Source organism: Triturus cristatus, chromosome 4_1 (genome assembly GCF_964204655.1).
Source record: "Triturus cristatus chromosome 4_1, aTriCri1.1, whole genome shotgun sequence".
In the NCBI taxonomy this organism is placed as follows: Eukaryota; Metazoa; Chordata; class Amphibia; order Caudata; family Salamandridae; genus Triturus; species Triturus cristatus.
The window spans coordinates 712,412,174-712,427,137 of record NC_140585.1 but is presented as its reverse complement, the minus strand read 5'-3'; the positions used below and the strand labels follow the sequence as shown (position 1 = coordinate 712,427,137).

The 14,964-nt window shown below is 42.8% G+C and overlaps 1 protein-coding gene across 3 annotated transcripts in view; it reads right to left on the bottom strand.

The window, feature by feature from the left end:
- Nucleotides 1-7,616: 7,616 nt before the first annotated feature.
- The window catches only part of DOCK4 (dedicator of cytokinesis 4), a 1,768,257-nt gene continuing 1,760,909 nt past the window's right edge, over nucleotides 7,617-14,964 (bottom strand). For all 3 annotated transcript variants that reach the window (XM_085653188.1, XM_085653189.1, XM_085653190.1), the window contains one exon: nucleotides 7,617-8,169. In XM_085653188.1, the coding sequence (XP_085509314.1) occupies nucleotides 7,744-8,169 (426 nt within the window). In that variant the 3' untranslated portion in view covers nucleotides 7,617-7,743. The remainder of the gene's footprint in view (nucleotides 8,170-14,964) is intronic.

Genomic DNA, 14,964 nt, shown 5'->3' with positions numbered 1-14,964 from the left:
ACCGTGATGGGCCCACTCCAAAGCTGACCATTCTCCTATGGAAATCTGGTGACCAGTTGTTCCAGAGAACGGCAGTTGCGCTGGAGAGAGAGCCTGAGGCGGTCGGGGGTACAGTGTATGGTCAAATAAAGTTGTGGTTTAACCCGCGGTGTTGTCTGCCGCTTACTTCACTTACCTCAAAATAGATGCCAAAGCAATACCTCTGTGGAGGTGGGTGTGCAAACTAATAAAACCAAAAAGTCCTAGAGGACCAAACAGGCAAAGTGCCCATCATGACACACCTGACTTTACAGGCAGTAGTGTTTGGTGAACATGTGGAATGATGCGCACACTGCAGCCTGGCAGATATCCAGGGCGGGAGCTCTGCTGGCTAAAGCAGTAGTTGCAGTCATGTCTCTGGTGGAATGAGCCGGCAATTCCTCAGGGGGTTGCTTTTTGGCCATTGTGTAGCAGATCTTATTTAAAAGCACAATCTACCTGGAAATAGTCTGTTCTGTACTGTTTCCCCTGCTTCACACCAGGGAACCCAACAAAGAGCTGATCGTTCACAGTGTTTCTTGGTGCGATCAGTGAAGAAAGATAACGTTCTTTTTTAATCTGAGCAGTGGAGTCTCTCCTCCTCCTTGGAGGGGTGAGGCTGAGCAAATAAGGTCAGTAGCATGATGCTTGGGCTGACATGGAAAGGTGTCACCACTTTTGCCAGAAAAGAGGCACAGGTGCGGAGAACAAGTTTATCTGGGAAGAAGCTGGTGCATGAGAATGAACAGAAAGTGCCTACAGCTTGCTGATCTTCCTGAACGAAGTGATGGCCACCAGGAAAACTGTCTTGATTTTTAGGACTCTTAGGGGGCAACTTTGCATGGGTTTAAAGAGTAAACAAATTAAGAAGGTTAAAACCAAGCTAAGGTCCAATTGGGTCATAACAAAAGATTTTGTGGGAAACAGGCAGGTGTCTCAAAACAAACGTGATAAACAAAAGGATCTGGAGGGTGACACGGCGGGCAATTCAGGCTAATGGCTAGGGCTATACCCTTGATGAATGTGTGACTAAAGGACGCCCCACCACCGCTCCCGAGGCACTTGAAAACCAATAATTATGGGTGATACTCCACAAAGACCACTGATGGGCAAGTATTAGCACTGCCCCTGTACAAGCGTGTGGCACTATTTTGCCAGCTGTTAATTGGACCTATTAACCAGGGAGGTACTTATCTGATTCCCTGATTAAAGCCTCGGACCTCGTTAGGCCCTAGAGTAGGGCTGAAACATGTTGGTCTAAATATAGGGTCATAGGACCATAACCGTCCACATTACCCATGAGCTATTATTTTAGTCTCGCCACCATCTCCACTAATAAAGGGATACCTAGGAGAAGGTGAGGGAATTTTAATCTCTAGTTAAGCCCCCTGGTCGCCCTTCTAATAAGTGCTCTCTGGAATACGGTTGAGCCCACCCTGACCTTTATGAGTCAGGGTGAACCCGATGATGAAGCATGACACTACTAGAGTGTGTGAGGGTTACATATAAAAAATGAATTTTTTCCTTCACCACACAAGCCATGCGGAGCTAGCATACCCACGTGGGGTGACCAACACCTCTACCCTGTGTCCCGTGAATTATATATAACTAACCCCCATGACCCCTGGTGGGATACCTGTTGGTTGAATGGACTCAAAACAAACAGCGACACTTCAGGCAAGGGTGCAGAAAGAGGGTCAACCTGTTTGTCAGTGCATTAATCAACAACGTTGTCCCAATGGCAAGCGTATACGGTCTTTGTGAAGAGATGCCTGGCTGTCATGATGACCTCACAGACTTCAGGAGGAAGATCAAAGACTCAACTGCCACCGCTCAGTGTCCATGCATGGAGGCTGAGTGTGTGCAGGTTTGGGTGCAGAAACCTGCCCTGTTGTTGTGACAGGAGATACTCCCGAAGAGGCAGCCTGATCAGAAAACTGATGCCCGTGCTCTGGAATTCAGGATACCATACTTTCTATGATCAATCCAGAGCCACAAGGATGACTTGGGCCTGGTAGTCCTGATCTTCCTCAGAACTTGGGGCAGGAGTGGAGCTGGCAGGAAGGCATACTTGAGACAAAACACATCTCCGAGCAAGAGCTCCCTTGGAAACTCCAGCCTGCAGAAGTGCTGACATTGTGCACTCTCAGTAGTGACAAACAGATCTAACCAAGGTTCTCATCACTTGCAGAACAGACCTTGCACCACTTCTGTATGTAGACTCCTTTTGTGATCCACGAGGTATTGATGGCTGAGTTCATCTGCCCTGTCGTTTACAGAGCCTTTCAGGTGTTGTATAAGCAGGAAAATGTCCAAATGGTCCAACCATGTCCAGAGGCGCAGGGCCTACTGGCACAGGCTTTATTACCCCACTCTGATCTGTATGTTGCAGTACCATATGGCAGTAGTGGTGTCTGTGAACACCTGAACCAGCCTTCCTTGAGAGATGGGAGTAAGGATTTCAATGCCAAGTGAATTGCTCTGAACTCCAACAAATTGATGTGGAACATAGACTCTTCCAGAGACCAGATTCCTCTGATGTCCACGCTTCCCAGATGGCTGCCCCAACCCAGGAGTTACGCATTTGTCACTACTGTGAGATCTGGGTGGGGAATGGAGAGGGGTCTGCTGCTAACCCAATTGAGGTCTGTCAGTCTCCACTGTAGATCTTTTGCGGTACCCTCCGATATCTAGACCATGTATGTGATATTCCCCTGATGCTGCACCCACTGGGACTTCAGCTGCCACTGCAGAGCCTGCATATGCCAGTGGGCTTGCATTACCAGCAGAATGCTGGCGGCAGAAGACCCAGCAGACTCAGTCAGTTTCACCAAAATAAATGACAGAGGCTGGAACATTCGAATCATACCCTGAATATCCTGGCTCCGATGAAAGAGAGCATCTGAGAAGGAGTGAGGTGCAACTTCGGCATGCTTACAATGAACCGCAGCAAATGCATGAGGTTTGTCATAGTCTGGAAGTTGGCTACGGTGACCTGGAAGGAACCCACCTTCAACAGCCAGTATTTGAGTTAGGGGAAGACTGGAACCCCTGACTTCCGCAGATAGCCTGCAACCACTGCCATTACTTCCCTTAACACCAGAGGGGCATTGGTACGGCCAACAGGGAGCACAGAGAGCTGAAAGTGATTGTGGCCTACCATGAACAGCAAGTAATGTCTATGGGTAGACAGGACCTGTATATGCAAATATATGTCCTGCAACTCAAGCGCCACCACCCAGTAGCCAGGATCCAGGCCACACAGGACCTCAGCCAACATGAGCATTTTGAATTTCTTCTTTTTCAGGAAGCAGTCCGGAGGATGTAGCTCTAGTATTGGGTGATGACCTCTGTCTTTCTTCGCGACAAGAAAGTAGTGGAAATAGCAAATAGCAAGCATGACCTACTTCTGATGTTAGCACCCTCTCGAGGGCTCCTTATGCCAAAGAAGCCTGCACTCCCTGATGCAGCAGGAAAAGATGGTCCTCCGTCAGCCAAACTGAGGACAATGACATGGGTTTTCATGAATAGAAGGGCATAACTCCAATAAACAGCGCCAACTTGTCCAAAGTTATGGCTTGCCAATTGGTGCCTGATCCTGCCGCCAACGGTTGCTTGTGAAGTTGTGAGGGCACATTAAAGTGATTTGGAGGTTAATGCTGCCAGTCATGGTGGATAGGGCAGATCTCTGACCTTGGATCCAACAAGGATAGTGGAAGCTGCATCCTCGGCCATGAAAGGACTGTGGAATCTGTTGGCTATGGTGGGTGGACACGGACACGGCTGGTAGCCCCTCCCATAGCTACCGAATGAGCGAAAGGCAGAGTTTGGCTGATGTGGGGCCAGGGTGAGTCCCAACGACCAGGCAGTGGCCCTACAATCCTTGAAGTGCTCAAGAGCTGAATAGGCCTTGTCCCAAACAGACGGGTGCCGTCGAAGAGCATGGCCATAGGAGATGCCTAAGCATCCTGTGAGAAGCCAGTTGACCTCAGCCAGGTGTGGAGATGAAGCAATCACTCAACCCAGCGATTCTGTGTCTTGTCTGCAGCATATCATGAACTTTTCTGCATCCCTGCCACCGGCAATAGCCTGGGTCAGGATCGCCCAGGCCTCCTCTGAGACCATGGGCAGCACTTGCGCAACTGAGATTGAGGAATCTGTGGAGTGTGGTTATTTTGTTTGATTGATTGATAACCTTAACATTATTTTGTGGGTACCAGCCAATTTGGGTTTTGTGGTGATAATGTTCACCATTTATATCTTCACTCCCGTTTTCTTCTCTAGTATTTCCATTTGCCTTGCAGCTTTTTACCTCTGTGACCATCATTCCTGAGGGCGATGTATTTTGAAAGGAAAATTCATGGTTCCTAAATTGGACTTATCTGTTAAACATTTCATTTTTTTTCTTTTTGTAATGGGGAACACAGCACCTGTGGTATAACGTGTTTGATACTACAATTTATGATATGTATCCATATTAATATAAGTCTTATTGGCACAAGGTAGAAATGATTGATAAACAAAATGTGCGGAATGCTACACTTTATTTACTGGTTAAAAATCTATGGTTTTACTATTTTTGTAAAGAGTCACATTAGGTTTTCTGGAAATCATCGAATAATGGGGCCAATGAAAATGCGGGGACACCATTGTACATCTTGGAAAATGTAGGGAATAACTGGAGCAATTTCTCACGCAAACATTTTAATATTTTGCAGTAAATTTGACCTGCATTTTTTCCTTTGCTGTTCCTTTGTCGAGGATTTTGCAGGACCCCAGTGAGGGGTGACCTTGGGCATAAGTTTGACTAGCAAGAATATCCGTGTACACTGGCCTTATTCGTGATATGTAGGTATGTTCAGCACAGCTGCCTCTCACAAATGTCCACACTACAGCAGAATATGAAGATTAAGAATGTTTATTCCAAAGGAACAACCCAGGATTTAGGACGCGTCTGGATGCTTCAAGGAGCTCAGCAGACCAAGCTGAAGTTCCAAGAACCTTCCAGCTCGTTCTAAAGAATGTAGAACTTAGTCCAAATGAATATACTATGTAGCAAACACAACACAGTACTACAAGGCTCAATGAAATAAAAAGAAAAGGTTAAAATCACATACTACAAGCGTGCATCATTGCTTTGAAACATTTGCATAGTCAACCTGCTTCAAAGAAAGGGATTGCGTTGCTATTCTAGTCAGTTGAGCAAACGAATAATGTTAACATCCTTAGCACATAAGGATACATGGCGCTGTAGTCATACCCCTGCGTGTATTTACAAAAGCATGCTCTGCTTTGAATCTTACATGCATGGCTCCTTTAAAAGAAAGAAGCGTGCCTTCCATCAGCCAAAATGTCTGTGCCACGTTTGCTGATATTGTGTGTGTGTTGGCTCAGGTAATATTGCAATAAATAAGGCTGCAGCTGGCTGGTGAAAGTTTGTCAGTAATCAGAAATTGTGTGCAGAGGCTGCTCAATAAAAATATGCAAATCTAGATTAATCAAGTAATTTTATTTCATATTATCCATTGCAGAAGAGACCAATATGAACACCTGGTAAACAGAACACCATTAAATGCTTTACTGCATAACTGATTTCAGTAATACACATCCATAATAAAAATTCTGCTTGGGGCCATGAATTATGGCTGCAAGAGGAAAATAACACTGAGTCATACTGTGCTCAAACACTATTTAACAAAGCTAATAAACTACACCGTAAAATCAAAGAAGCTTTGTTATAATAAATGTGGCACCTTAGAAAATCTGATACGATAGACATATATTTACATCTATATACATCTACCTAAAGGTACATACATAGATATAAATATATTTCTACTTTATTCATGGTATGTTGCATAATACATGTTATATTCATAAGCCAGCACGGCCCTGACAATTTTCAGGTGGCAAAATGTATGAGACAGGGAGGTAAAATAAATGATCTCCTTTCTCCGTAATGAGGTTTCACTAAAACATAAATATTTTAACATATATTATTTTTTCTGATTTTCAAATTTGTAAAGTCAATATGGCTGAATTGCTGTTAAAAGCCCATATTTACAAATATTTTTTAATACATAAAGTATTTGGCATAATTATAACAATCGTACTGCATACACAAGCAGTTGGTTCTTTTTCTGGTTTACACTCACAATTTATTAAAATGGACCAGTTATATACAAAAATACTTGAACATTTATCATAGAAAATCTCTATAATCACCATCAACAGCATATTTCAGCTGAAGTAATTTTATCGGAGAATATAAAAAGTGGTGATTGCCATACTGTCAAGCTATCAACAAGAGCAAACACAGTAAAAACAAAATGAGTTTCCCAGCAAAAGAGGGAAATATTTTAACAGCATGATTTAAATCACGGCTCAAATCCCTACTGTTGATGATACGTTATAAACACTAAGCAAAGGAAACTACTGATACAAAATATATATATATATATATATATACATCTACATATATATATAGTGTACATCTTCCAAACACCACACACGCGTGTGTGGTTGGTTACCAGTGGGAATATACATATATACACATACAAGGTGTTCTTCGCTGCCCTACTCATTGGCTTTAACCCTCCTTGGATCTACACTACTGTACTTAAACATATGTGGTCGGACTGTACAATCACCTGTCCATGAGGAAAGGGAACCGAGGAAGGAAAATAATGCATCCGGGGTATAGACTACTCACAAGTCTAATATAATGCCCTTTAAAAATCAATCAAAACCTGGTTTGTAAGAAGAGACTTTACTGTATGAATGGATTCCCCCTTCTTGATTTTCCAAACGTGTTTTTTAAATTGGCAGCTGTCTTCCTGATTTTCACAGTATTAGAAAAACGAAGGTGTGCCATTAGAAAACGCCTCCCGTTTGGTCACTCGATTTTGGCCCCGACGTCTTGCACTGATTTTTCACGTTCAAAATAAGAACTGAGCAAATGCAGTTAGTGTTACATTTCGTTAAAAACTGGATGCCTGAGCATACCTAAAAAATCTACTTTATATACAATACATACATGCGTCAGAGACTGGGCACAATCTACTAAAAAAGCACAAGACGTGTTTCAGAAGATGGTTTCCTCAAAAGGGTTCCTTCCTTAACGTCCTCTGTCTTTGCATGAGTAAAGAACACTTTGCCTTTTAAGGGCATTCTGAAACCAACACTTCATTAGTTTTATGAACGCGAAGCAACACCTAATCCCCTGATTTTCTGCAGCCCAAATGAAAAGTGCCTCAAAAAGTTTTATCTGGTGATTATCATACAATTGAGCTCAGGAAAGTGTTGGCTTGTCTTGCCAAACATTCTTGTAAGAGTGCACGTAACATTTCATGAAATCAATACATCAATTCCTTTGTACAACGAACGCACCTTGAAAACAAATAACAGCTTCCTGTGATCTTAAAGTGTGCTCCTGTTCTACTGTATATTAAAAAAGAAACCTATATAAAAATGTCTGTATCACTATTTAACACTTGCTTCTCAAATTAAATTATCTTTTATTAAAATCTATAAATCCTGCTTTATCTGGTATACCAGGCCAGTTATTTTTTTATAATGTGCAACATATAAATTAAAAATCTTTTATATGTTCTGTGAGAACATTTTGGTAAACTATTAAAGTGCCTACGCTTTATCCATATTTGCTTTTACTACACTGCCGACTTCCAGCAATTTTCTGAAGAAGCAGTAAACAAAAGTGACTTGTTAGAGTTGGGAGACCTTCCGTGGTAGTGGTCTGGGCCGTGGCACAGTCTCTGTCCGTCGGCCCCCATTCTCCAGATTGGTTGGCCTGATGACTGGAGGTTTGGGCGGAAGTGATGGAGGGTCGATGGGAACAGGTATGGACAGGCACTGAGGTACGGCAACTGGGCGGCGCAATGTCCGTTCATACACACTGTACGGGGGCGGGGTTTTACTGTCTTTCCTCATTGGCTCCTCTGAAATACTGTAATTTGACATCGACACTGTCTGGTCGCAGACCTGACCATCAAAACCAGAGGTCTCCGAAGTGCTACATCGGCTCAGCGAAGAGATACCACTGCTGTAGCTTCCAGACAAGACTGGGGAGTTGGAAACCAACCCGGAAGATGGGTACTCCACGGGAGATGGGGTAAAACCGTGAAAGGACCCCTGTAAAAGACAAGAAGCAAAGATCAGCAAGTGAAAGAGAGCTTTTCAAATGTTCCAAAACGACAACAGAGGAACCAGGGATCGTTTAAAAAGATGCTCCTATAATAATGAAACGAGAACCATTAACACAAAATCACGCTCATTCTCTAGGATAGGCACCGTTAGAAAGATTATGAATAACATGAGCAAGATAAGCCATGAGAAGTTGATTTCGATGCATATGTGAAGCTTGAATTTTCTATATTCACACACATTCCCTTCCCTCCATTATTTATATTGTGCATTCATACTAAAGTATAGTATTTGTGTATCCTTCTTAAGGTCTATTTTGCGTGTTCTTACTAAGTACTACACATTCTAAACATGCATAAATCAAGGTTAAGAAAATTCTGCAATCATTGTACTTTACTTGAGTGTACATATACTGTGAATCCTGTACAGAACGTTGCAGGAAGGCATCACCTTCAAAATGATATCGAATTTGTGGAAAGTATATGGAATAAAGTACCCCATGCAGCACATTATAAAGCTATTGCACATCACTGAGGAGGCCAAGTAACTTGGGTTCGTGAGCTGGATTAGTAGCTGCTGATTCCTTGCCTGCACTTAGCGCACACATGGGTGTTCTCTCCCAAAAAGATCCATCTGGTGGTTGTAGAGCCCACACACATTAAGGGATGCGCCCTAGCAGCCTACAGTTATGTTGATATAATTGAGAGAACCAGGAGTTTTGTGACACTTTTTGAAAGCAGATGTAGGAGGACTTAGCGATTACACCTTCCCTTGTTGTGTCCTGCGGAGCCCAGAACTAGTGAGGCCGAAACATGTCAACCATTCACATGGACAGTGCTTGAAATGGAAATATAGAAGTGCAGGTAGTCTGTAGCAGAGTACCTGCTTGTTTCTGGGAAGTGCCGGTACTCTCCAATTAAAAGCATATAATTTCTCATGAGAAGTGCCGGTACTTTCCCTCCCAAAATAAAAAAAGTGCCGGTACTCCGTACCGGACAGTACCATCCCATTTAAAGCACTGCACATGGAGGAGTCCACCAGGAATGTTTTAACTATGAACTGATTTTCAGCTAGCTTCCACTTGATAAGATGGACTACCTAGGGACGGACCACGCCCAAAAATGTAGGATTGGCTGTCGTATTATGTTAACTACGGATTTTACAAGGATAGTGTGTATTGTAACTGGTGATTTTAAAATGTATGAGGATAGCCGCTAAATAGAAGAAATGTACAATCATTGTGTGATCAGATTATATACTCAGCTTCCATGGGGTTCAGGAATGGGTATCACCGAAATAAAAAATTATAAGGGTGGTTAGATTAAAATATACATTTTGTTTTACCACAGGTATATCCTTCCCGCTAGAGTTCTCTTCTTTTTTCCATGATTTGCAGCAGCATGTTTGGGAAGGGCAGATGCTGTACAGCTTCACATGGGCCGGCTCTGAGCAGTTACACTTGTTTTCTTCGAGTAAGGGCGTGGTGTTATCAAAGAGAGAGTACCAGCACTTCTCAATGGTTAAGTGAAAATATGCACTTCTTTCTGTCGATGTAGCAAACAGAGCCCTAAAATGTGCTTCCAAGGGGTGAGTGATTGTAGGGGCACCAGGGTGCAAGGCACCAGTTAGAACCAAAGCCTTCCAACTGACTGTACCCACTGGCTTCGCTCATTCTTTGAAAATGGTCAAACAAACACTATCCCGCCCTCGCCTGCACCAGTGACCCCTCCCTCCAACCCGCATACGTTTAGGGACGTGAGATGTGGCTAGCTCCACTGACTGTCACTATAAGCGGCACCAGATTCAGGCCTGCGAAACATGCAGACATCAAGAGACACGTTAATGAAATAAACGCCCCAAGACAGCCCACCAGTGTAAACTATTAGCCATGAAGGACGTACTAACAATCCAAGGCCTCTTCTCGACCATCATAATATATGCACGCCGTGCACGGTAATTGGTCCTTTGTAATCATACCCTTTCATATGACTGCCTGGATACCTTATTTGCCATACGGGCACGTAGAGGTTGCCCCAAAATCGAGTGACTTCGGCACTCTTACCATGAATCTCGAGTTACTGTAGTAACGTATAAAAACACTGCAGCTTTCGAATGCTAAATACGCGAGATGTGTTTTGCTATCTGCACTGCAGTTGACGCTTTTCGGTTTGAGAGGTATTTAGCTATCATGGTGCCGTAGCGCCCTCTAGTGCTTAACTCAAGTACACGCATTGCCACAGAAAATTGATAAACGGGTCTGATGCAGAAAGAGATGTTTTACTCTGTAAAATATTTTAGTCTAATAGAGTTATCATAAATAAAAACATAGCTTTTACAGTGCGATAATTAAGCAACCGGTATGCAATGGATAGCACAGTTGCAGCATCAACCATGTTCTGACAACTGCGTTGTTTCTTCGGGTGGGATTTATTACTGTCTGGTGGGTATTCGTTTGTGCAAGAAACCCATTCTGACATCAGTAATTCAACCGGCAATTCATCTTGTATTCAGAACAGTGTCACGTTAATCACCTTCTTTAATGACCATAGGTGATATATTCCTCTGCTCCCTGGCATTGTCTGTTTCCACACACACAAAAAAAAAGAACAGCAGAACACGCAGCGCACACAAGCTATTGCTTAAATAACGCCATGTAAGGTCAAAGCGACTGCCCGTCAGTTTACTTCATGTCCCCTCGTAGTACAATACATTCTAATCTACAAGATGCAGGCGCGCGAGTGACTGGTACAATAGAAAGCACAACCACTGCCCGCTCTATTGCTTTCTCTCGGCCGGAATTTCAAGCAAAATGGAGCTCACAGGAAGCATGAAGGATGCGCCATTCCTTCCCCTTAGAATTTAGCGGTGGCCTTTGTCATGGCGCATGACGTCACCACTGCTCCGCAGCATGGCCATTGAGGGGCACTAGAATGGACATTGATTGGTTAAAATGCTACGGGTACAGAAAGTAACGTCACACGCACCCCGAACGTCGGTGACATCACAATGTTGACCTTTTGTCCCTCAATTAGCCGATTAACGATGTTTTATTTGTTGATTAAGTGCTTGGAGAAGGGCAGACAGGGTCAGGGGAACCTAAGAACAGGGCGGGGGTAACATAAATTACCCTGGCATACCTCTAATGATTAAAAGCGAACTATTTGCAGCTCTCCATCAGAGCTGAAAGGCCCTGTGCACGGTTTCATCTTTGAGAGCTGAACCAACTTTGGTCAAAGGGAGCCCACCACATACTGTAGCACAAGGCAAGGGCTTGTGGTGCTGCAGAAAGCACTGACTCAGTACAACAGTGTCGATGCTGAAGCCCTTTTTCATTTACATTGGTCAAATTACCTCTCTCAACAAGATCATTCCAGCAGGGACGGTTGGGAACCAAAAGCAGTCCTGGCAATTTTGCCCAGGAGGGCTGCAAGCATGAAGCACTGCTGCTTAACAAAATCGGCCCCGGCACTGCTGCTTTTGTTACTAGGGGCCTATAATCCAGCTTCGCTGCAAAACCGTCCCCCACCCTTCCAGCCTCCCTGCAAACGTCAATGCCCGCTACAGCCAGTTTGGCCCTGCATTCCAGTGATCTACATGGATAATGAAACCAGGGGTAAAAAGCTTCAGGTGCACCTAACCTTGAGCATCAACTCCAGGGGTGTGTAGCTTCGGGGATGGAGTGGGGTTTGATGCAAATGAGAGAGAGAGAGAGAGAGAGAGAGAGAGAGAGAGAGAGAGAGAGAGAGAGAGAGGGAGAGAGAGAGGGAGAGAGAGAGAGAGAGAGAGAGAGAGAGAGAGAGAGATACCCATCTGGGGGATGAATTTCAAAATGTGAAACCAGATAACCTGGAATCAATACCAGCTTCTTTGTTTTTCCAAATTGTGTGATCCTAGGCAAACAGTTTATTTCACAGACACTCATTTTTCTTAATTTCACGAGTGAGCACACTTTTAAATACCTTTTATGTTTCATTTAATAGACTGTAACGTTGCTCCATCTACAATAATAATCTAGAACATGTTTGGGGTTTACATGACTATCGAATTACCTCTTAGTTTTCTAGGGGCATTGTCATTGGGGGCGAGCCATGGATGTTTCTGAAAATCACTTTTAATCATGTCTGTCTACGCAGATATAATCTGATTTAGTGAGCTGAAACACTTCCGCATGTAAAAGAAATACACTTTTAAAAAAGTTTTAAGAGATTGTATAATATTTTTCCATTAAGTTTGTTGCATAAAATAAATGGCAAACATTTTTATGATTTGGCTAGTGCACAGACTCTTCGAGCCAAGCCAGACCCATGGCTCAACTCCACCTATTAATTTGTGCGCATGCCTTCATCCATTTACAGCTCGGGCTTAGTACATGGAGCTATCAGTCACTTGAAAAACTGATTTATAAAAGGAGAGGACTAGAAACATGGAGCCCTGCTTATTTGCACCAATCTGACAACTCTACCATCAAATCTTCTTGTAGTAGAGACAAAGAAGAATATGTGCAGTGAAAATACATTTCAAATAAGTAATACCATGGGAGGGACCTCAGGTCTTTGGGTTGTATGTGAAAATAGTTAGGAGCCCTTAGGGAGAACTATCAGGCACAGTTGGGGCAGGCAGGGGCATCGCATCAGTGGGAGTGTTTGGAGGTTGGAATGCACTCTTAGTTTGGTAGTTGGACATGAGGCTCTGAGATGGGTCTGCTGTTTTTCTCGTCATTTTCATTTTTCCAAGAGGTTTTAACTTGCTCATTTTTTGGATCAGGATCTTTAATATTTATATGACCGGTTTACCACAAAAGTAGTAAATCTGCACTCATAAAAGTACTCCTTCAGTGGGTGCAAATTTACTACTTTTGGAACTCGCAAGCATTAGCAGTAGTAGGCTTGGAAAGCTGTACCAGTCTCAAGTTTCCAGGCATACTATTGTCGATCAAACACCCATAAGGTAATGGGATGAATGCTTGCGAATAGTCTAACCAGTGGCAGAGTAGCATTCCAACCCATTATTTTTTTGCCCACTTTTCCACTCCAGAGGCCCTGTTCCCGGACGACAGAAAAAGACTACACAACTTCTTTTGGCAATATAGTATAAAGTTTGAAAATACGCACGGAAAGTCAGACAGCTCAGTGGAACTGGAATCTGAGCTTCAACTTACAATGTGACGGGCAGTTTTTTTAAAAATACATTTGGAGTGTAACTACGTCGCATATTTGCATATTCAGTAACGCATCTGCTTAAGCACAACAATATATCAAAAAGTAATAATTCCTACAAAAAAAGCGAATCACAGGTTTATGAAATGTAATGCATTGCATGTGTGTTATTTTCGTTACACTTCTACACCACCACTTGTACTACTGGTTGTCCTTGGCTTGTCTCTTTAAAGCTTACACAGTAATGCTCTACTCTCTACATATGTACTGCTCTACAAGGCCTAATTTCCCACCTATCCTGTGCCTCTGTGCTACCTTATCTACATATTTTCTCAGCGACGTGTTCTCGCAATGCGGGCCTGTAACTTTCCATTTCTGCTATGTCTAATTATATTTCGCTATTCTCTTGAAGCTTGTCTCTACTTCCCTCCCCCCGGGGCCTGACTCCATTTTGTGCTGCATTTCCATTCTACTATTGCAGATAGCTTATGCCTTTATTCCTCTTTTAATAAGTACATTTGCAAACAACTGTCTGCTCATGCTTGCATTGATATGAGTGAGCCTTCTTCATTTTCTACATTTATCATAACAGCCCACCTAATGCAAATCACCCAGGCCCTCATGAAAACAGTCTATCCCAAACCTTGGTCATCTCACCCCTCTACCCTGTAGCCCATTTCATTTTTATTTAGCAAATTTGAGATTCATTCCCCCTGAATGTTAATAACTAAGCTACGCCCCTGAGCAACTCTTTTGGCAACTGTTATGAGAATCAGTTTTATTTCCAAGTGCAGGGAAGGGTAACAGAACAAGATCACTGATGTTATTTTTCTAATTTAATGTGTCTCAACTAAAGGATTATGAGTATTTATCATGGTCTTGATTGTGGCCCTTTTCTTAACTAGTTGATTCTCTTGTGCCCCATCAATAGACGATGTAGAGAAGTAATAGTGTGAGGATGAAATCTATAATCTACAAGAAGTGCTCCTGAATATTCGGAGACTGGGAAGGAGCAGCAGAGAGCTGGCTGTTCTTGAGAGAACTCTTTCCTGAAGAAATGTCCCAATCAGTGTTCAGTCGAAAAAACAGTTAGGCTAAAGTAGGGTGGCAGGGCTAGAGAGAAATTATTTTACTAGACATCATAGAAGAATTAATGTAAGGATTACGTTTATCAATATAGATTAAGTTATTGGTTATGATTTGCTGTGCATTCTAGTAGAGTTCAGTGTGGATAGCTGGGCTAATGGACTAACTAATCAAAGCTGTTATGTGATCGCAATATGATCTCAATGATTAAGCGGATCACCATGGTGTGAGAAATTGGATTGCTGGTTGGGTGGGGGATGAGACCCCAATCAGGCAACATCCACAATACTGGTCAGGGTGAACCAGAAAAAAAAAAAAACTAAATTAACCTGAGCTTAACCCTCTGGTACCTTGGCAAAAATGCAGTCAGGCTTAACTTAGAGGCAATTGTTAAAGTATTCATCTAGCACTTAAACAGAAAAACCCGTTTCAGAAAAATAGAGTACGTTTTAACAGACTGTTTGCCATAACAATGACAAAAATCCAATCAGTTGAACCAGACTTCTGAATTTTGAAATGTTAAAATAAAAAATAGTGCCAA